General features: G+C 34.1%; 1 protein-coding gene across 1 annotated transcript in view; it reads left to right on the top strand.

Moving 5' to 3' along the window:
• The window catches only part of LOC129807649 (transcription factor SOX-1), a 141,205-nt gene that overhangs the window by 32,312 nt on the left and 83,945 nt on the right, over positions 1–24,948 (top strand). The window contains exon 2 of the mRNA XM_055857061.1: positions 15,221–15,280. Within this exon, the coding sequence (XP_055713036.1) occupies positions 15,221–15,280 (60 nt within the window). The remainder of the gene's footprint in view (positions 1–15,220; positions 15,281–24,948) is intronic.

Genomic DNA, 24,948 nt, shown 5'->3' with positions numbered 1-24,948 from the left:
TACCAATGTCTTCACTTAAAAATGTAATATATATACCAAATAATATTTTACTAAAACAGGTTAAGTGCGCCAAATTTCGGACAGCTTGCAATATCGGCTATATTTTTTATTCTTCAAATTTTCATGAATTTTAATTTGTACATGCTTCTGAAAATAATAATAATGCAAAAAATATCATTTCGATGAACGAGATGTTGTAAAAACGACTTTGGAAGCATTCCGGAAGGGCAAGGAACTATAAGAATCACGGTGGTCGAAATATTATACAAAGCTTCGTCTATATTGTTATTCATTTTAAAATGTATTTAGAATAATTTTAGAGAAAATAAAAAACGATAAACTATTTACAAGGTTCCAAGCAACACACCTTAAAAAGAAGGAACTTAAAAATCAATTTGTATTAAACATTTCAAACTAAAGACTTTGGCGATTACATGCAACTATGCCGAAATTTGGTACAGTTACTCTATATAAATTGATAGGTAATTATCTCGGATACTTTTTTATAGAGAAAATGTAATATCGTACACGATTTTGCTCTTCCAAAGCTCTTCTAAAGCTTTTTCGCTGTATCTTGTTCAAAGTGACTATTTTTTGTTTATTGGGGCATTATACATTCTGTAAATGAAAAAAAAAATTATGGAATTTTTTTGAATATATAAGTAGACGGTTTTAGAAACATAACCTCGCTGATCAGTCTGTAGTAAAATATCTATTTTACACGACTAATATAATCTATATAGTATATCTCACTTCATACAGAACCAATCACTGTAAATACGATTTAAAACAATCTTTAATTAATATTTATTAATATTATTTAAAAATATCGAAGGAAAGTTCTTTGTCCTATACCCCAATCACAAGAGATTGCAAATAACACGAAGTTTTTTTGCCTATTTTTTTTGTAAAAGTGTATTTCATTCTGAACAATAAAATAATTTACACAATTCAATGTATATTTAAAATCAAATATATAGATCTATTTTAAAAGGTATTTATTATCCAGATTAAAAACACTATTATAATTGCTTAATTTTGATAATTTTTTTGCATAGTGTACTATATTATATTTAAGTGGAAGTGGACGATGTTGCATGTTGTCCGAAATATTATCACATTCCCCTAATTACGTTTGTTTTCTCCAAATAATTTTTATACTATCGAATAAGCGATACATATAGAAGATTTAGCTCTTGCCCAACTGAAAATGGTAACTTCCTATCATAATGTTTGAGTAGAATCCATTAGTCATTGTTTTTATGATTTAGGATCTAAAGGGATATTAATGGAATAGAGACTGAAGAAGTCAATCCCTTGCCAAAGCAGGACGTTGATGCGGCAAAATGTAATCAAATAAAAGTACCCCCTCTCCTCTGATTAAAGTAACTTTCCCATGCTAGAAAAAACTTTCTTTGTGAAACGCTGAAGTTACTTTTCCTTTGCTGGGTGTTGGATGCTTTAAAAATTTAATTAAGACTTTCCTGTTTCGGTATACTTCTCAAGTATTTCTCCAAAGAAACTGTATGGGGATGAAAGATTAGTACATATATTTTTTTTCTCTCATTTGAAGCTCATTCCAGACAATTCTATATAAGAGTTAATTAATTTTCCACGCACATTAATTCCACACAATTAATTTGGTAAAGCGATCGAGTGGTTGCAGAAAGGAAGATTATAGGGAAAGGTGTGAGCTTGATTATTGAATAAGAACATCTTTGCGTGCTGAGAACTAATTTATAATATTTCGTAATCATATTTTTACGTGCTGGGATCAATTTCTCATGATATCAACGAGATATGGGATTGGACAGATTGTCATGGCACGAGAGACCACAAGAGATCGAATTCCTTGCGATTTTGATTTCTGATGAGAGGGTGTGTGGATGTAGGGTTTTGTGAGAGAGGGAAATTAAGCATGCGGAAAGGATTTAATAATACTTGTTCGTTTTATTGGCCCCTGAGGAATGCCCGAATTTTCACTCCTCTCATGGACAGCCAGGGAACAAATGTTTGATTTCCCACGCGCCACCACACACAAATCCTCATCAATTTCTATCATTTTATCGCAGATTTAATCGAATTAGGGGCGGAAATTCTGCCACAACCACATGCTTTTGAGGATTTTTCTTCCGCTTTCCCATCTCATCGAACACCCTTCTCTCTATATCACAAATCCAGGGGCAATTGCATTAGATAATTTATAACTGAATTAAATGTACTTTTAATTTAATCAATCGTATACACAGTTCATTCGTACTAATATCATCATAAGCCCCTCATTAGTTGATAGAGATAATGGTATTATTGAATGATCAATATCTTTGCGAGACTTCAAAGACTTCTGCAAGCTTTTACTACATATATTTGATAATAACCTTTTAGTTTTAATGTTTTATTGAGATACTATTTTAGGTATTTCTGTTCTCTATAGTCAACAAAAAGTGTAGGGGAGGCTGGGCCAATTTAACCAAAGGGCGGTTTCAATTTTTGTATATTTTTTATCTCTCTGATCTTCTCTTAAAATCCCTACTTTATTGTCATATTTTTGTGTCTTAATGACTTGGAGAATTCTAAATGAGTAATTAGAATTAAGATCCACTGTCTTAGTCCAAATTGGAAAAAAGATAATGTACATATAGTTCCTAGAAACTGACTCATTTTTGCATGAAATTAATCCACTTTGGGGGATTTTTTTTACATATTCAACCATTCAGGTGAATCCTTTTTCCCCAAAATAGAACAATCAAATTACAGGATTAGGGAATTGGGGTAACTTTCAACTGAGATATTTCTTTTATTTTTAAATGGTACTATTGGACCATTTCATAATGCAATTTAGTTTTACGATTGGTTTGTGGAGTATGTCATAGTAAGTTAAAAGTGGGTCAACTGGTAAAGCACTCGCTCTATGATATAAGTATCGCGGGTTAGAATCCCCTTTAGGTCACCAGAAATTTTTCTGGCGTAAAGGTGTTTGAATTGTATCCAGTGAGCATCACTGTACTTGATTCAATTTTAATCTCAATTTTCTTGATTCCACGGGGCAAGAGACTGACAACCTTATCCCTGGATAAGAAAAAAAATATAATGGATGTCCCGAAATTCCCTAGCGGTAAGGCCTGTGTTCCTCCGTGGAATGCCGAAATGTTGTGCCACCATTATTATTATTATTCTTGAGGTCTAGTATCATTTGAAAATTGAAGAAAAAAAACCAATTTCAAAGGTACCCCACTTCCCCTTAATGCTTCTTATTTTTATTCAAAATAAATTCAGAAATTATTATTAATCGTATCGCAATATTTTGTTACAATGTAATCATGTTATATTGCTGTTGCATTCCGTGGTGGAAGAATCCGCTTAATCCCCGTAGTGTGGATGCTTCTTCCATGCTCCCAGAGTTTTTTGTGGATAGAGGCGGTGAATTATATTACGTTTTATCACAGTGAAAATGCATTTTTCTGACATTCAGTTGTTTGCATCGGGCGGGACTCGAACTCACAGTTGTGAGAGTCGAGTCAGAGATCTCGTCCGCCCAAGAACAGCTGTCTTGCCTATTGCACCACTGAGATTCCCATAATTCACAGGATATATTTACTAAGTTTTATTATGATTAACCATGTTTTTGCAAAATGAACTCAAAATTCAATTTACAATTCATGATGAAACTGTCTCATGTTCTCCTATTAGACGAAGTATATGGTTTTTATAAGTCTAAATTTCCTGTAAATATATAGACAAAAGTCTTCATTATTTTTGTATAATAAAATTATAGTAGTACGATGACAATGATTTTCTTCTGAGTGTGAGGTAAATAAAATTTTCAAGACTATTACTATTTTTTTGTATAATTTTTGTATATTATGGAAGTTTTTTTTTTTGGAAAAGCTCAAAATTTGGGAAAGTAGGAAAAAGCTAAAGGGGCCAGCAAGTAAATTGTGTTAGTGTTAAACTCTCAAGTTGGATGGGTTCGCTCCTTGATGTTTTTCTCTTTCATTTTTCTCCTCCTTACTGACGCAGCTTCTGGTATCGTGAGAGTTTTGCGCTTTCCAGGCCACGGGCATGCGTGCAATTGGGGCCTATCACGACAAGGCAATGGCAGTCGATCAACGAAGGGATACACGACACCATCCGGTTTATGTGCGGCACTTTCTCTCCTTTCGCGACTCTTGAGGACACGTCCAAGTGGAATGCCGTATTGTATATAGCTGAAAGGGATGCGCTTTCACCGGGGGTGTTGGATAGGCGAAAGCTCTCACGCTTGAATTGTGACAAAATTTAATAATTTTGTCAGCTTTAAGACGATATAGGATGTCCTTGTAGGATTTCTGTGGAGCTTTCGATCGCTGCTCGTATTATTCAAATTGGAATATCCAGCGAGAGCTTTCATGCGCGCTGAAACAGAAGAACTTGAAAGTCTGGAATTTTTTTTTATTCCTTCTTAGCTCTTTGTCCTTTTTATGTTTTCTTTTTCCAAGTTCTTTCAATACCGATTCTTCAAAACAGACACACTTTTGGATGAAATCAACGGAGTGCGATTTCTCTTGAAGTTGTTGTGTGGGTGGTTGGATCACGTTGTTTTGTTCTTCTTTTTTGCCATCCTCCAGTATGCCGCCCTCAGAGTCCCTCACTCTTTTTCTCGTACGGCCTTTTTTCTTGGTTGAGAAAGCGAGGCGAGATTTGAAGTTGATTGATCGATATTCGGATGGCGTAAAATTAATGTGTAACGATGTTAATGGCACACCAAGAATTTATCCGTCATGAATTTGTAATTTTGCGCTGTGAGTTGAGGGGGTGGCAATGAGCAAAATGTGGTGAGGAATGTTGGGATTACGACAGATCTCACTCTAATTTTGCATCATTTATTAATTTTGTGTATAGCATTTATGTATATTTTTGGGATATATGAGAGGGCGCATAAATGTAATTGTTGGGTGAATGCTACTGTAAATGAGGAGAGAATGCGTTGGGTGATGGTGACCCAACAATGACGATCATTGACAATAAATTACCCTCATAAATGCTGTATATATTGGTGTCTATTATGAAATATTTTTGGACCATCATCGTTCATTACCTGAAATCACTATCTTTCCTCCTCACCCTCACTTCATTCACTATATTCTGTGATTGTGTGAATTGAGGAAAAATCTATTCATTGAGGAGTCACACAATGTTCATTTTGCCTCAGAGTCACAGTCGAAAATGCTCTTAGAAAAAAAGGGAAAATATAGGATGTTTGAAAAAGAGAGTCACTGATGTAATTGCATTGGTACATTTGAAGTGTCAGGCAAGCAATGGATAGGAAGAATTTATGTTTGTGATTCTTTTGTTGAATTGCAAAGGTGTATTGAGGAATTCGTTGGACCAAAAAGGACACCTCAACTTCTCACTCAGTGATCGATTCTATATATAAAAATTCAATTATTTTTCAAATTCTAAAGAGATAGCTATATAATCTATTATGTATTGCTATGTCGTATTTTTAATTTTAACCCCAAAAGCCTTGTTTCCAAGTTTAAAATTTTAAATATTTCAAACAAATGATGTTCAAAAGATTATTTTTCTATGATTTTCAAGATTTCAGCATGCAATGTGAAAATTGAGAGTTGAGTAATCATAGTCGTAAAAGCTTTTTATATTTATATATATATATATTTTATTTTCACGCGCGATAAATTCCAAAATCATATATAATTTTTAAATCGAAATCCAAAGTGTTACAAAATAGCGTTTCTCACGTAATAACTCATCATCAGTGAGTGTGATTGATCAGTGATCTAGAGATTAGACGTTGAGATATGTGATTTGTATCTTTAGAAATCGCCTTAATCACATGAGGAAAATCATTAAACAAAAGCACTACCTTATTTTTTCATTTTTTTTCTTATTGTTTATAACAATAATATTTTGTCATTTATCAAACTGTTACTTGGTGTTGTGAGCACAATTTTAGTGAATATAAACCCAAAAAGGAGGATTCATTGAAAGTCAGAAAGTGCGCAAAATGGTGAATGAATGTTGAAAGAATGAAAAAAAATCTCTGAAAATAGCTGCAGAAAGCAAAAACATGTTTGAGGAAAAGAAATAGTGAAAGAAAATATGTTGGTCATATAATGAATTGGCTTTTCCATCCTCACGCCCACAAAAGCTCCACGGGGAAAAGATAGAGGGGAGGGTAGGTTGAAGAAAAAGCATAAAATGGTGAACGTAGGTATACAAGAAGATTAATTTGCACGGTGAAAATCGAAAAGAAAGTTTCTACTTTAATTTATTTGAAAGTTTTCCACCCCAAGCGTCCAACTTCGACAAAAGTGCAACAGTGCACGAGATGTATAGCGGGGTAGTAGGGGGCAGGAGGGCTTCCAAGGAAACAAAAGAGCTTTTCACTGTTATCAGCATTTCACTTTTCCAGCAGTGCGCGCGCGGAAGTTTTCCCGTGCACATAGAAATTTATTTTTATTTAAACTATTTATGCTCCACTCGCACCGTTTCTATATAATTTATTGTTGTCCAGATAGCAGAATAAATTGCATCAGAGAGAAATTTTGTGTTACGAGTGACATGGACCAGAGTCAATTTTAATCAAGATTGCATGATCGATATTCAACAAAAACTCTCGAAGAATATTTAAGGGGTTTCTTTTTTTTTCGCTAACAAAATTGCCACAAGAGCAGACCAACTGTTGCAAAAGGTGTCGAAGATACAAAATAATTGCATCTACTCTATTCTTTGGAGAGAAAAAGGACAGAACAGTCAGCAGGACTTTTAATCAGATAGGAAGTTTCTTCACTCATGCTTGCGAAAGTTTAAAAATGACTTTACAAATTGCTAAAGGTGACACAATGTCATGGACAAATTGTATATCTCTTTGTTTTCATATTGAGTCTCTTTGTTAAACTCTCAATTTATTTTTGATGTTTTTATTTTCTCATAAATATATTTTTGTTGATTTGACATTTTTGTATTATTTATAACGATTATTTTTGTCTTAAGATAATTCATAATTTCTATGTTGATCGAAAGTTTATTAGAAAACCTTTCAAAAATCTTATTATATCAATTTTTTGGTAATTTTTTGTAATCGCAGCTGATACCCGATCTTGTCAGATCGGTTCTAAATTTTAGACCTACGTGTTTTGACACTCATAGATCGCGAATACCATGTGCGCTAAAAATCGATTGTCGTGGCCGCTCTGTTCCGTTCGACTTCTGTAGAAGGAAAAGCAACAAATATCAATAAGCGGTTAATAAAATGAATGCGGTTAATAAAACAAATGTCATATCTATCCACTCTTCGTATCCACCCCCTCCCCTCTATCGCCATTTTGGAACACCCCCAATTTTTTTCTCAATAACTCAGCCTCTAGACTAGAGCATGGATCGGACTCACATTTTAGTATGTTATAGCGAGGCCTAAGGGCTCTTGATAAAAAAAAACTTAAGTCCCCACGACCCCTTATTTGACTAGTTCCGATTCTAATTGTCAAAGTTTGATCATCTTCCGAGGTTTGGAGTTTGGACAGCTGTCGTTAAATGTTACAACTTTTCTAAACACTAAACTTCATCCGTATTGACCGCATGGATCAATTTGCTCGGCGCGGTTTTTACCTCCAAAATTCAAGTCACAATCGAATTTTCACGCATTTCGAGTTCTAATAACCTCGAGTTGCAAGCACTTTGGGGTCACCTGTAAAAAATCTCAGCTATCATAAGCTTATCTCTGTTCTTATTCTACAGTTGCAATACTATGATTTACTCACGTTTTATTTACAATTTTTAATTTCAAATTAAAGTTATCTATCTACAAAGGTTAAATATCTGTAAGATTATGTAACAAATTATTCCAAAAAGGGCTCATTGAAATGCTAAAAGGGTTGCACTAGGATTTTGTAAAAGATATTTGAGAAATTATTTGCGTGAGTGGAAAATAAATTTGCTTACATAGTATTATGAATTTGTCTGTGTCAAATATACTTGATTGTTCTTAAATAAAACTACAGCAATTTAATGTCATGTGAGGTGGGTTTTGTGTGATGTACAAACAACAGGGCTTTCTTATTGGGTACATAAATTCTATTTATTCACCCTTATTACACTTTCAACCCTGCAGCCATATCCGCTATTTGCGAATTTTAACTCAATTCTCCATGGTGTTTCCTGTACTTTGTATATAGTGGGGTGGAAAATGGGTGAAAGCCGTCTTAAAAGCGGGGGTGAGTGTGTAAAATGGAAATTTCATGAGTATGCGTAATGTTACATGTGTGAAGATGATGGAAAGCCATACAACTGAAGCCATTGGGGTGGATTATATATAACAAACCTAATACACAGCATAGTGTCGAAAAGCCGAAAATGTTAGTTTAAGCATAAGTTAGAGGATTTTGAAGTGGGGCAGGAAAATAAGGTGCTCTGAGAAGACTATTTTAGAAAATATGCTGAAGGGCCAATTAAATTGGGTAAATATTAATTTGCGGAAGAAGTCAACAACATCCGTAAACTTCTGGGTGATGGAAATGAAATTAGTGTTATTTTTTGATGAGATTTTAATTAAATTTTCTATGAATGTTCCTTGAAATTATTTCGCTTATGGATGATGATGAAACCTTTCACGTGCTTCATAATCTCAGTGATGATTATTGGCTGCTACTTCGATTACTTAAGAAGTCTTATAGTCGATCGCTAAATTAATTTTCTATGTGAATGACAATTTCTTTGATGCTTTAGAAATAAGAGTCATCCATCGAGAAGCTGGTTAGCTTCAAATATGCGTGGTTGTTTTGTAGAAAATTTTATACTTTTCCCTCGCGGTGCAACTTTTCCTCGCAAAGAAAGATTTCTACCTTTGAGATGTAGCCAACTGTAGTCTAAAGTGAAAATTTACTCCCATGGGTGTTCTTTGATGTGTAGGAAGACAAAGGGAGACATATGAGGAAAATCGTAGACAGCAATTTTAGCGCTTGCACCCGACACATTTACGTCATCTCTCTTTAGGGAGAAGTAATAACTAATGGTTAAACTAAATTGAAAAAAAAATGTAAAAAAAATCAGGATAATGTATTTTGCAAATATATGTTACCGGAAATTTAAATTTAAAAATTAGCTTCCACCGAGCGCCATGAACGCGCCTAGCGAAATAATGAGAGAGTGACAAGAGAAAGAGAGAAGAGAGCACGCGAAATTAATTTGTGAAGAAAAAGTGAAATAAAACTTGTTAAAAGGTAATACAGTTTGTTTAATTTGGCAACAATATATTTCTAACATTTAAGCCTGAGTAAATTTATTTATAGCCGTGCACACATAAGGTATATGTTTAAGGATGGGTTTTATGAAAAACTGAAAAGACATTTAATTTGTTTTTGATAAGCTATCTGATACACTTTATTTGCAATTCGGCCATTCAATATAAGTGTAGGGTGCATTTTTAACTAGATAAGAAAGAAAGAAAGAAAACCTTTGAATAGTAATCATTTAAGGGAAAAATTCCAGACGTTTAAAATTTCTTTTTAAGACACAAAATTCACAAGTTAGTATATTTTTGAATATTAAAGTAATTTACAGGTAATTTAACTCTTTGCTCCTTGACACTCCTCTGATAGAATTTCATTTGTATTCTCGTTTTGTGTTATGACTGATTTATAAAACTCCTAAATATGCATTATATAATATGTACTTGAAGAACACATTTTGCTAGAGAGTTTATTTATAGTTTCTGAAGTAGGTAGATGAGTTTAAGATAATTTGGAATCATTTCCAGCGTAAAGACACAAAATTCACTCCTTGACGATCTGTTTTATGCTGAATGTACTAGAATTTTGCTTTTATTTAACAAGTAGACTTGCTCTCGAGTGTCTCGAGGTGGGGCTTTTAATTCGTCGTGGTCTTTTCTTTTGTATATCTGAAACATTGAAAAAATCTCAAAATTTCAATTTAAAAAAGATATCAAATTTTCTTGTTTTACTCTACATTACTATTATTATTACACCATTTATTTATTTATATCGCGAAACGACAGAATTCATTAAAAAAAGCATGGCCTCAAATTATTCTGACCGAGGTCATAAATCATCCCTAATAATGGTTTTTGAAAGCCAAAAGTTAAAAAGCTCTAGAGAACGCATTTCTTAACTTAAAGGGGTTGTGTTATTAAGGCTCGTTGAAAAGGTCTTGGAATTGGCAGATATGAACGGCTTGGAATTGATTATGAACCGGTTATGATTCAATAACTAATTTTACTGCTCGAACTCCACGGAGAGAGCAGTATATATAATCCCTCGATTTTGAGTTATATATATATTTCGACTCCTGACCCCCCCAAGGGGTCGTATTTTGGAAGAATTTTGGAAATCCGAAGTTTCGAGTTTCTTGGCGTCACGCTGTTTGTCCGTCTGTCCGTCCGGCGGTCGCCAGCTCTAGAGGCCAAACGGTTAGAGATAGAAACTTGGGACCTTCGGGGGCCCCACCCATAAGTTGATCCAAGGATCGTTAACCTGCCTCTCATTTTTCCTCCACCATTCCCCTTCCCTTCCAAAGCTATGTGTTTTTGGGATTGTTCGAAAACTCGTTGTGCGATATTTTTCATTTTTAGATATGTTACAGAGATTATCCAGGCGGATATTTCGTCCTTAGACAAAAATCCCGTTGAATCATTCCTAATAACGGTTTTTCAAGGTCAAAGGTTAAAAAGACACTAGAGAGCGCATTTATCAAGCCGAATGGGGTCATGTTTGGGCTCGTTGGAAAGGTCTTGGAATTTCCTATAAAACTGATCCGGTCCATTTGGTTCTGAATCGGTAATGAACTGATTCATAGCCGATAACTAATTTTTATCTGAAAATTAATTCTATTACTTTTAAAACTATTCTGGGGATCTTTTGAGTGATGAATCGGTTCAAATAGTTTGAAAACCGGTAAGTGATGTGAAAATACTATTGAGGTTAGCATCTAAATCTCGAGTTCGAGCATTTCGCAAAACCAGGAACGTTTTGCCACCCCTTTTATTCGAAAATTAATTACATCACCACCAAGCTATTTCAGACTACATTTTCAGTGATTGAAAATCCAGGTCATATTGCTTATGAGCTCTGATGGTGGTGCAAAGAAGATCTTCAAATTCATGGACACTACACTTTTTCTCATGAATTGGAACTCTAAAGCACTTAATTGGGCAGCTTGGCAAAAAGTGGTCAAAATTGGTCTATATATTTTTTATTGTTTAAATCAATACATAGACTATCTAAGAGTATGCCGTAGAAATTTCAGGAGCCAATTCGAAATATTTCCGAAGATACAGGGACGAAAGCAGAGAGCGCCGAGCAAATTTGAAAGCGTTCGGGCAAACATCTGAAACTTTGAAATGCGTTTTCTCCATTTCCCATTTTGACAATTCCTTTGAATTGGCGGGAAAAATTAAGAAAAAAAAAAACTTATGGACTGAATGAAATGAATAAAGGCTTATCCTCTTCAGTATTAAATTCTCTTCTTTTTGAACCAAAATAATATTTGAAAAATATATTTTTTAATGTTTTACAGCGAGTTAAAGCAGTTAACAAAGTTTCTATACAATATTCTTCGTTTTTTTGGTTTAATTATAAAATAGATTTATGAAGAATTAAAAAAAAATTTAATGTTTTTTCTCAGACAAGAATTACGAACTGTAGACTTCACGCCAATTACAGAGTATTTCGAAGACGCGCTTTAGTAAACTACTCATTAGTCCGCCCTTTTGTAATATTTTTTTTCGAAAAATTAAATTAGGCACTTGAAATGTATAAACATGTGTCGAAAATTTTATAAAGCTTGCACTTTCCTTCTCCATAAAAAAATTTAGAAAAACGGCTAAAATTTTCACTAATTCAGGCTGCCCCCTTAATTCAAATAAGTAAATGATGTAAAAATAATTTTAAGGTGTAGCATCTAAGTTTGCCATTTCTTTTTTTATATTAAAAAAACTTTAGATGTTTAGCAAATACTTTTGAGAAAAGATCGATTTTTGTCAATAAAATTTTATTTAATGTGTGAATTTCTTGAATGTTTGATTCATTTTTATAATTGTCATGTTTGTATTAGTGAAATGTTTTCTCTTTAAAATATCAATTATTTATTTAAACTCAATATTGAAGAATACCAGTTTTACATTTATATTTATGATAGCACAGAAAATATTTCTAATTTATTTATTTTTTGACAAAAATTTTTTATTTATATACAGGATAGTTATATAGTACTGGCCATATTCCATGACACTACCCTATCTTAATTTAGCCACTGAATATGGGAATGCCGCGAAAGAGTTAACAGATGATTTTTTATGCACCAGTTAATTTACAACATGACTAGTGACACGTTTGAAGTGTCTCTGGCACTCTCTCGTCAAAAAGTACGATATGTGGAGTTTGTGTTACAAATACTTCATCTTTTGTTCTACACTTTCCCATTTGAACTTTTTTCGCGAATTTCCCGCTCATGAATTGCAGAAAAAAAAAACACATTAGTCTATGGGTGGCTCAAAGAGAGGCATTTTGTTTGTTCTGAATGCCACTTGGACAGAGAGAGTTTCATCATCATTTTTCCAGGGTGTCCCCTTGAATAATCTTTTTTCTGGCAACATGTTTCCCAGGATATACCAGTGAATGTTACTAATTTGTGATATGGATGAAATATAAAAGAGTTAGCTGTTGAAAAGTATAACAAGAAATGATGGCTTTTCAGAGGTGTTAGTGCGTGAATTTTGTCTCTTTTTATTCGCAGCAATTAACATGTATTTCTCTGAATACGAGCCTGGGTTAGTGTTTTTTTTTAAAGAATATACCAAAGACATTCCTCTACGTGTGGCTTCTGTTTGTTCTTCTAATTGTAAATCAACTTGTTTTCTTTATTGATTTGTCACCTTGCACTTGAAAATTTTTCTTTCACCAAATTCTTTCTGCTGCAAAGGAAAAAGTCATCTTCTTTGTTCAGTATGGCATTGAAAGATATTTTGCAAGGAGACAATTTAATTGAATGTTTATGCAAGCGATGTTGGCACGAGACCACTAAATCCACTTTATGTCACCTGCATAAGATTGTGGAAACGCGATTTAAAATATATATATATATATATATATATATATATATACATATATGAGAGAGATCCTAAAGAAATATTTTTATTAAAGAACATATTTTTTTTGTTTGGCATTTCTGATGAAGGTTTCTTAAAAAAAACATACTGCAAATTTATCATTTGACTTTTTTTGCTGGGCAATACTTCTTCGAAACTAGATGAGGTGAAAAGCGAGTAGAAAAAAATCTGTCCCGGTGTGAATAGAAAAGAAATCCACGTGACATGACACCCCCTCGTCATGGGTATTTCGAGGTAGATGGAACTTCTCCCCGATGAGCGCGCGCTTTTCTTTTCATCTCTTTGAGGGATTTGCACCTGGACTCGGTATTTTTTTTGCTGCCTTTGCTCCTTTTTCCCTCTCTTTCGTCCTTACCGATGAATGATGGTTCATCTGAAATCGAAACCAACCACAGCAGCTTCCTTTTGTTTTGCGCCTTCGGAGAGGATCAGCTCGTAAATTGTCCTCCAAGGAAAAAATGTATGCGTTTTATGGCTATTTCTCTCTGATTTAGATAGGACATGGCACTCTGTGTGTCCATCAAAGGCAGATTATCAGTCAACTTTGTTGGTATGATTGACGCAGGAAATGTGTGAGTGGGAAATTCATTATAAACACCCACATATACAAACACTTCATCTTTTTTTCGGGGAGAAGGTTTAGAGAGAAATAACAAATTGATCAATCAACAAAACTATTTCTGGACTTTATCTCTAGGCTAAGATCAGCTATTTCATCGTGTTTTTCGACCCTAGTGAAGATTATTGAGTTAAAAAAAAATACATACCGCGGTTCTTTTGGGACTTAAACCACTTGTATTTCACAGTAGCGAACTTAGGGGGGTGGAAGTAAAGGGGATACCTTCTCCAGATACCAAAATCGTAGGGCTTTCAAAATTACAGAGATAAAATTTAAAACAGAAAATTTTTTAATTGAGCTGTTTTCATTTGGCCAAAATCACTACATTATCGAAACCGAAAAGATCATTTTCACCATTTTGATCTGGAAGTTAACTTGGAATACTGAGACGTCATCGACTAAAATTAATAATCAGAATTAGTTCTTATTTGTTAAATGTTTCGATGAAAAAATAATTTTCTAAATTGCCAATTTTTATTGGGAAGATTATATTTTTTTAGGTCGTTTTCGAAAGCCTTCTTCTAGGGTGTTAGAGAACCTAAGTTCACCACTGTGTCCAGAGGTTGTGAAGTGTGAATAATTGAAGATAGGAAACGTGAACATGAGTATAATGGAAATGATAACGTGAAATGGAGGAAATGGTGCGAGATGGACAGGGAAAAAGCTTGCCCAATTACCTATCTTCAAGAGCCTACAATTGCCATTCAACAATTATTAAAATGGTTGTAGAATTTTTTTTATAGACTCATTGGCGTACACTAATCTTTTCCACGTTGGTGTTGATGGCTTCAAGCCAGTCATCTCGACAAGACCGCGTTTTTTTCTCTCACCTTAATATAAAACGTGTCAATTCTTCATTTTTGTAACTGACAGTGAATTTTATAATTGATTCCAACAATTAGTTTGATGCTCTTTTTCCCATTATTCCACCCATTGTTATTAAGAGTTGTTATTTGGCTCGAAAGAACTCATCGGGTCTCGGAGATGGTTTAATCAATTGAAATGATCAATATCAGAATCATTTATCGGAATACTTTACACACACATATAATTCGAAATTCCAAATAATATCAATTGTGCAACTCACTCTGGTGTCCGCAGGAGCTTTCTTGGTGGAGATGATATGAAAAATATCTTGGGGATTATACAATATGCCCAAGTGGGATTTGCATTTGAGCGAAAAATTTTCCAAGAGATTCACTTTTTCCAGCATCAATCTTTGCTGTAAAATTTCCACTCGATATATTTTCTGAGATCGCACCTGGATGGATTTTACATTTTATTTCACATACTATAACGTGCATAAGAAACGTCTTAGCATTGGCATTATTTGGCTTCTCGGGTATTCTAAAGTGCATGCATTTCTCAGTGAAATCCCCAAGATGTATGCTCCAAGGGGTGATTTCTTTGTCAGCTTACCTATGATTTGAATGATACAAAAACATGGATTTTAAAGTGTGTCTTTTTTTTATTTACAGATTTTTTTCGCAAGAAAAAAAACTACTCTGTTTCCCAAATCTGCCACAATCAGAGCTCAGGTATGTATTTTTTTATTGTCTACCTTTCACCAAAATACATTTAATTGCAAATTTTTGCATGAGGGGCCCTAAAAGGGTATAGTTCTTATCTTTGTATCACTAACAAGCAGTTATTGGAATTGTAAAGTTTTAGAAATATGTCAGAGACTATTGTCCATATAGTCTTGAACATTTTGACTCACGGAATGTTTTAAGTTATAGAACGGTTTGTTCTTAAAGTTTGCTAGTATCACTCGTACTCAGTTTGCAGTTATCCTTTTGAGTATAGTGGTATAGTGATAAAGGGTACGAGGACTTTTATTAGAATCTCAATGCAATTCTGTTTATAAACCTATAAAGTTGATGAGACATTTAAAAATCGTGCTCTATAGGATAGCCATTACACTAGAGATGAGATACGAGTATTGGGCGTCAAACTGTCTGGAAATTATAGTTTTAGAATTGAAACTTCTTTGAGGCATTCCTGATCGGTGTGTTGGTCAAAGAAAAAAGAGAATATTTTTCTGTCAGCTTGCGACAATGAAGAGATGGAAGATGGAGGGTGAAAAAAACCTAATCACAATTCATTAAAAATGATGAAAATCCATTTTAAGCGCTCATTCTGCCGCATCCAGAGATGTGGCCTCAATTATAGTGATTTTATCCGCAGTTGGTGCGAGTTCATAACTTCCTGGAATTTCTCTGCAACATCCTTTCCGATAATTTCTTCACCATGACAGTTTGATGTCAGTCAGAAGAGAATCGATTTAATGTAATTGACAATAATTATGGGCACTAATTTTAGTGGTAAGGTCAGGGTTTTGCTCATATGATGACAAGATGGAGAGATGGAAATCAATTTATTCACCCAGCACCGGGATTCTTATATTTTGTGGAAAAAGAGTGAGAAAAAAATTATGGCTTCAGCACAAGTGTTTGGTTCATTTAAAATATTTTCAAGTGGCTACAAAAATCACAATCATTTTCAGCAATTAATTCAATTATCACAAGAACCAATTGGTGGTTCATGACAAGATGATAATTGTAGGTCTTGACTTGAGGCGGTACCATGTTATAAACGTTCTCTGATGGTCTGTTGGTATACAAAATTTTCTGACAGGAATGATAATGACTGTCCAAAAAGTGACTCTCTCAAGGGAAGGTTGAAGTGTTGAGGCGGGATATAAGATTGTTCAGAAGACTCTTAAATTCATAGCTTGACACATCGTCTCAAGAAAGATTCACCAATAAAAAGCTCCAAATTGCTAAAATTCCATCTTTGGAAGCTATAAATTCCTTTTATAGCTTCAATGTCCAAAAACTTCAAAATAGCATTACAACCCACTCTGAAATACCCCAATATCTCAACCCAGATTTTCTGGAGCCAAGATAATCACCTCTGAAACTTTCTAGTCTGCCAACTGAAAAACAAATGGGTGTTCAGGGAAGTAATTGCATGAATAATTTTTCCCCGAAAATTTTGAATTTTGAATTTTAAGAATCATAAGTGACCCGTAATTGCATTTCCGTAAAAAGAAATAAATTGGCAAAAATGTATTTGATTGAACTTTAGTTTATTCCGTCAATAACTCAGTTCAGTTGTTTCGCATTCACTAAAATTATAAATTTTCAAATTTCAATGGTATTAAATAAAAAAAGCAATCAGCGATATTTTAGTAAATGCTATTCAACATGAAATTAAAAATTAGGATTTCGTCTTAATGAAAAATTTAAATGTCTTAAATTGTATAAACTTATACGGGCTTCAGACCTAAGACTTAGCAATATGGCTTAACTGCTCTAATTTTTTATCAATCACGATTTTTCGGAAAAATTTAACTTAGGAGTGGATTATTACAAATAAGTGACCTATAGGGTTATCGAAAAGCATTAAAATTGCTCACTATTTAGGATTTTGAGATCTTCGGGAACTGGGCTAAACCTCTAGTCTGAAGCCGGTCTCATGTTCTGTGAATAAAAGCCACTCAAATGTAAATTAAATTTGCGTCAGAGAATTTAGGCATTAAATAGACTTCCTAGCCTCAGTATGAACAAGTTATCTTCATTAAAGCATTCCCATAGCATGATTAATTTTACTGCTAGAATTCAAAGAGAGAGCAGTATATACAATCTAATTTTTCCAACTTCTTACTTGCAACTTCTTGCTTGCAAGTTGCAAACGACAAGAATTATGGACTTCCGGTCTTCAGTGAGCCTGCCCCACAAGTTAACATTCTCCAGGGCGTTTGAACTTAAGAACAGAAAGCTTTCCTATATTTTTTTTTCTTATTAATAACTCATGAATAATAATGCGATCATATATTGAAATTAAAACTAATTAAATTACGACGATGTAATAAAAAGAATATTAGGTTAGGAATTTGAAATTTGAATTACTTAATCTTTGAATTTTATTTAAAATATTTTCTATACATTTAGAATTTAGACTGCTTTCTTGGCTCTCACATGGAGATACGAGTTCAGTTGAAAAACTCTCTTTCATCCAAATCCCATTCCTTAATGTCTATTTTCACTGGACTTGAGTTAGTACCAGGGAGAATTTCGTATGGGGAAAATTTACGTTAGTGTTTCTTTTGAAATTGGAAACGTAATTCAAACAAAGTTATCCCATTTGGGCGCCCCCACATCCAAATAGGCTAAGATGGTGGGAATTTTTTGGGTTTGGAGAAGTTTTGGTGGGTGAGAAATGGAGCTTTTCGCTGTTGTCATGCACACACTCGCACATAAAATCTTCATAGAGGGGTTGTGGACTTTTTTGGGGAGTGATGGAAGTTCTTTTCATTATACGCTAGAATGGCAAATACACAAGATGATGAAAAAAGACGAAAAGCTTTATGGCTTGGCTACGACGACGTCATGACTGTGTGGTTCTGCTGATGGTTGGGTATTTAGATTCATTGCGGATTGCTTCCTCTTAATGGTCAGTCCCAGAATCCTTCAGTATATCCAATAAATGAATCTTTTTGATGCTATACAGAATTTGTACGTCTAACCAACGTATATGTACGATACTATATAGTGTATACACTTCCTCTTCTCTTCACAAGTAGATAGTTGGATGGCAACACATTGAGATAGCGAAAAAGCTCTTAAAAGCTCTCACCGATGGACATCGAAATTCATTTTGTTGAAATGTGGAAGGATGGTGCTATATGTGGGTGGATTAAACTGGATGAGAGTAAATAATTTCTTTAATTCACTTGATTAAATCCAACGCTGGAAAAAAGAACTCTCAAGAATTCACCAGATTCGATGATATACATATATACTTACATATATGCAAATGGGTTTGGGTTGTAATTTAATGCACTAGATGTGATTCCTATGGGTATGCCATCCCCCATTAGTCTAATGAATCGGAAGTGTGTTTCGATGATTTACTTGAGAGTTTCCTTCTCCTACTGATACTTTCATTGTGTGTCCCAATGTGTGTAAAACACATTAGGAATCGACAAATTAATGTTCTTATGAATCACCCACAGTAAAATAGGGTGATTCTTCCAAGGGTCTTCTTCCAAAAATTACATATAAATTAATGAATCGAATTTTTCCAGAAGACACTGGATCGTGTCAAAAAATCATTTGCTAACTATCAGAATGTTCACACATTTTGGGATTTTCTCACACAAAACTCCATAAATTCAATTCACCCTTCAAATTCAATGAGCAATTCAATGACCAATAAATTCATATTAGATGTATTAACCACTTTTTACCCATTTAAAACAGAAAAGCAATTATTTTATTAAAATTTTTTTCTTTGAAACAATCTCAACTTAAGAAAAATGGAAGAGTAGGGGAGACTGGGGAAAATTTGTCAAAACGAAAATTTAAATATTCAATATTTTCTAAAATAAAAGAGACTGAGGCTTGAAATTTTTATTATAGATAGCCTTCATGAACCTTCTTAAACTTACAAAGTTTCAAGGGATTCGAGGAAGAATTATGTAAAATTAAAAATAATGAAATTTTGAGCCCTATTTTTGTAATATTTGGCTTACAGAAAATATCAATACTGAATAGCTCAATTTAAGCACATTTCTCGTTAAGATAGAGAAAAATTATCTGTGACAAAGTTGTAGAGGAATAAATTTCCTATAAAAATATGTCTATTTATTTTTAACGTTTGCGAGAGTAAAACGTCACATATTATCCGAAGACTGACAAAATTTGCCCCAGAAATTTTGAGAATCTCTACAAAATCGACTTTTAGAAAATGATTCGAAAATCACATTTCGAGATAGAGAAAAGTAGTCTTCTGCAATGTTAAAGAGCAGTAAATTTCCTATAAGAATATGCTCATTATAAAACGTTTAAGTTTTCTCAGAGCTCGTGAAGGAAATAAATACGCGTTTTGACAAGTTTTGCCCCAGTTTCCCCTACTTGTTAATACGTCGAGGATGTATGTTTTTTAAATTATTCTTTTTCCGTTTTGTTAGTTTTTTTTTTGGTACTCATGTTGCATAATTTACCGTCATTCAGCCTCTTAAACCACGTTTTACTATAATTTAATCGTGGCTTACTAAATTTCATATGGCTTTTTCAAAATATTTCACTTTAATGACCTATTGTTCTAAAAAATACTTCATACAAAATCCATGGAGGAGGTCTTTCAGGCTTCGTACATACTCTGTCTTCGAATACGTCATATTTTTCCTATATTACTTTAATGAATCTGACCTAATTTTTTTTTCAGGAAATGTGTGAATAAAGACTTGCTATTAAAATATATTGCTACTAGGTCAGATTCATTAAAAGAATATGAAAAAAGCATGCAAAGTTTGAAGACAGAGTATGTGTGAAGCTTGGAAAAATTCGATTAAATTAAAGAAAATTTATCTTTTACTTTTCGGTGAAAGCCATCATTGAAATATTAAGAAAATTGTAATAGTTACCTAATTATCATTATATTTGAAAAATAAATCATTTATTTAAAGTAGGTAGAAAAGTGGTTAACTCACCCTAAGGCGTTGTTTCGTAGAGATTTGTATTTGAAGTAAATAAACGTCAATTAATCACTTCCAAATCCATGATGATGGGCTTGAGTGTGAAGTTTAGGAAGTCGGAAGTATCATATAAAATGCTTTAGAATAGGCGGTGGGAAAGTTGTGGAGGCGCGAAAAGGTGTGTTTATGTGTTCAGATGAGTGTGGATAATGGGGTTGATTTTCACAGAACATATTTCCCGGTGATTCCCGCGTGAAACTCCAAAACACTTAAAGTCATATGTTTTCACGCTATTGAGGAAAATGCTGAGAAATTTCGTACATGGGAAGAAAATTCGCTCTTTTGTCGCAGGGAAAAGCCATTTTGGGGGTTGGTATGTCTGTGAGTGTGCTGAGCTTTTGGTGGGAGGTGGGCACGTCTCCTCTCTTTGATACGAATCTAGAGGATGAATTTTGCTGCATCATCACCATCTTTCGCGTTCTAAATGGTTCACCATCCGGTATATTATGGCTTATAGATGGCACGACATGGGTTTCCTCAATGGAAAACTCTGTCGTTCGCCCAGACATTTCCACCTTTTCCATAGCCTCCAACTCTAATCCACGTGAATGAGGTGATTCTGTGAATAAACACACGCTTCAGGCAGTTGTATGGGATTTTCCTCACCTTTCGCCATGATTTTTTTCTATGCAAAATGTTCTATGGGCAAAGTGGTGTGGGAAATGCTGTGAAAAACCAATTGGACCATTATCTTGCCACTCAACTTCTTCCTCACTTTTCCTATTTCCCACAATTACATCGTGAATCGTCATCTTTTGACCCATTTCATGCACTTTAGTGCTGATCTGTATGAAAGGTTTCGCTAATGGATGTATAAAACATTGATACAACTTGGACATATTGGGAATTTTCTCAAAGTCTATTTTGGCATTGATTTCCTGTCGCTTTTTGGAGGGTGCTTTTCTATTATTCATTTCTTGAAAATAGTATTTCGCGCTGCGTAAGTACCTCAGAGGGGGCTCCATGCGTGATGACATTTCACCTGGTGACGTTGATTTATTTGGCTCAGGTGAAAAGTGCAAAGATTTCTATGGGTGGAAAAAAGCGGAAAATATCAATCCCGTGTTCTGTTGAGAATTTATCCTATGGAAAAATTGAGAGGGTGTCAAATCGACAAATCGATTTGACGATTATTGCAAATTTGTGATGGTGACAGGAGGCTTAAAGAAAAATCATTTTCGGAAAGGTGTATTCTACTGACTGAAGGATGTCACTATATCTGCAAGGAAAAATGTTTATTTTGTGTGAAAAGAAAATTTAAAAGGGGTGAGAACTACCAGAGAATTGAGGAGTTTCAGCTCAAAAAAATTTCATGAGTGTCACCAGCTCTTGTGACTCTAACGAGACCACAATCCTCACTTTCTCCTTAATTAAAAGAGTGGTTAAATTACTTAGATTACTCCTTAATTACACGTCGGGAATTGAGGGTGAGTGTCAAGGGGTTGCAGGAAGCATACCATTCGCGCTTTTCAAGATCATACATCCAACACATATGAGGACCCAATTAGCAAATACCTTCCATGAGACTCTACTGTGAGCAGGTGTTATGCCAGAACCAATTAAAGCTGGTGACAAGAGGTGAGAATAAGCGCGCTTCAGACGCTTCTGATTTTCCTCAAGTGCGTTTCTTTTTCCATTATTCTATTATTTTCAATTGTGTTATGTCGTCGAGATGTGTATTTTATTGTGTGAAATCACTTTTTTTTCTTTACTTCAACCTTTCGAGAACTCCCAAGCATATTTCATGTGAGTGCTAGGAGGAGGATTTGAGGGTTGTGTATGCAGTTTTATGATTTATTGCAAAATTCATTTTCCGTAATGAATCTTGCAATTCTTTTTATCATCCCTATTTTAATTCATATGATGAGGATGTAGCAAGGGCTTGAATATTTATAGTTTTTTGTGCACAGTTTTATTCGTCATTGGAAATTTTAGGGAATGATCGACTAGAGGGTTCAAAAACCTTACTAAGCGATAAAGCGATGAAAAAGCTTCCTCGTAGTTTCTGTAAGTCTTTCTATAAATTGTGTGAATATGAATTTTTAACAAAAACGATATCTACAATGTTACTCTATTATATGATAGTTTTCTGTCTGATTTTTTTTACTGTTTCCTGGTTAAGAACGTTTTCATGGACCGCCCCAATTATTTTACAATACACAGAGGAAAATAATAATTGTATATTCCAGAAATCAGCGTGTTTTTAGTTTTTTCCTAAAAATATAACAAATTTCACTATCCGACTATTAGAATCTCGGATACTAAATTTTGAAAATGAACATATATTCTACAATTTTTAACTATCCGATCTAAAATCTCATTTGGTGGGTGATGTTTTTTTACTATCCATACAGTACAACTTTGTGTTGGAGATGTTCCTAATCTTTTTTTCTTGGTATATTAAGTCAAGGAGATGATGTAGTCAGTAGTAATGAAAAGATATTGAAAATTTTTTATATAAAAGTGCCAAAGAAATGTCACAAGGAAGTAGTGTATAATACACAATATCAATATACTACCCCACTGGACTTAAGCACTGGTAAATATAAAAGCATCAAATTGGACCATATTTGATCTTTTTCAAAAGGATGGATTATTTTTGATACTTTGAAAGGTTCACTAGTATCTCATGAAATTTTGTATGCACTTTTATTACGATAGATTTTTTTTATCGCAAACTTTTTACTCTTGCTATAGTTTTTTCTCCTGAGCGAACATTGAAGATGAATTTTCCATTGTTTGTATACGTTTTTTCTGGAGTAAAATAAGTGTCCAAACAGGAACACTTTCATACCTTCAAAGAATTCTCAGTGATCCTTTCATTTTTACCAGTGAGTATAGTGTTTACATGAATAGGTGGATCCCGATCAAAATACCGATAGCCAAAATCCCGAACGCCAAAATCTCGAATGGGTCAAAATCACGAATTCTTAAAAGTGTCATAGCTACTCCCACGATTGCACCCGCGATTGATAGAGGCAAAGGGAAATTTTCTGTGCCTTGGGAAATTATTCTACACTTTATCCTTTATGTAATTTCATCCCTTTCAGTTTTGAACATTCGGGATTTTGGCTTTCGGAATTTTGGTTTTCGGGATTTTGGAGTTCGGTATTTTGGCTTTCGGGATTTTGGCGTTCGGGATTTTGGTAGCCTCCGGAATAGGTAGTTATGAAAAATTATAAATGAATTTGATGCTTACATGGATAAACGGGTAAAATAATTTTCTCAATTGAAAGGAATTCTATCACGTTTGAATTGTTAAGAACTCTCAAAACTATAATTATTAATTTAAATACATTATTTCAACAGTATGTGAAAGGATTTAAGGGGGTGTGTAGGCAGGGTGCAGCTTTAGCGTCATTGCTACTCAAATAGCGTCCAAGACCATCATTTTGAGCGATGACGATGTATATATTTTGGGGTTGACTGAACAAACAAATAAATACTCACATTCCACCCCCATATTTAGTGATGATGAGTGTGTGGTGTAATGTATTTATGAAAATGTCGTGTCAAATTCACGTTTTATTATTGTGTCCACCCTCTTTTGAACTCTCTTTCAACCCCGTAGCAAATTCTTGCATCAAATTTATGTGTTGATAGTATGTAGGATCTGATTTATGCATACACAATTTCCTAAATTCATTAAGTATTGCTGTATAAAACAAGGCTTCTTTAAAGGTATATAAAACTCTTTTTCCCTGTGCCTAGAAATAAGTCTGCAAAAGTTAATCTCTAGCACGCATACGAGGAAAAGAGAGATTGAATATATGTGCTTTCATACATCTTTCTTGGAGCTTTTCTTGCAAATGATTGCTAAAAGAGAAAATTGGATCATAATCTCTTCCGTCTTCAGAATATATGCCCATTTACGAATGTGAATCACATGAGAATGATTTTGTTGCCTATTTGAGGGGAGTGTAGGAGGTGGGTGGTTTGGTGGCAAAAAAGGAGAAAGCGTGCATTTGACGCCTTATCTGCGTTGACTTCAAACCATTTTGGATTTGGTATTTGGTGGGTTATATTCCATGGGAATACTTTGGGATGGGGTATGAGGACACCTTCTCAAGCGACAAGTCAGCAGGGAGTGGATTACTTCTTGTGGTAAATCTCAAAACCTAATTTTCTCGCGCCTTTCATATGGAGGAGCAAATACAAAAATGGATACAGTCGAGATGATTGGCTGCCACTTTTTGGTTGCTATATGATGGGTTCTCTATTGAAGTTATGAGAGGTGGATTTCACTCATGTGTTAGGATCAGAAATTCTTTCTTCAATAGCATTCTGTTTATGAATCTGATTTTCAATTTGAACCTTCGCGAATGAAAAATCACACGAAATCGTGGTAAATCCTTACACATCAACTTGAATAGAAAATGAAATAGTCTTTTCTTCAATGAAATTGAAAGTGTCAAGAATGTTGCAGTTTCCCTAGCTTTTGAAAATGGTTAAATCTCGATTGAAATTTCCAACCCTCCTCGTCCATTGCATCTTAAAATCTTGCAATATATATTGCGCCAATGTTTACTCTATAAAAAAAGTTAAAATCGCCCAACAGATAGGACGGCAATTTTGAGTCTTGGGTGATGGCTTTAAGGGTTCTATATTGGTGTTTTTATCGTCACATTTTAAAATGCGTCCCTTGAGGATGTAGATAGAGAG

Source organism: Phlebotomus papatasi, chromosome 3 (assembly GCF_024763615.1).
Source record: "Phlebotomus papatasi isolate M1 chromosome 3, Ppap_2.1, whole genome shotgun sequence".
Taxonomy (NCBI): Eukaryota; Metazoa; Arthropoda; class Insecta; order Diptera; family Psychodidae; genus Phlebotomus; species Phlebotomus papatasi.
The sequence above is the reverse complement of the archived record's forward strand: the minus strand, read 5'-3'. Positions and strand labels throughout refer to the sequence as shown.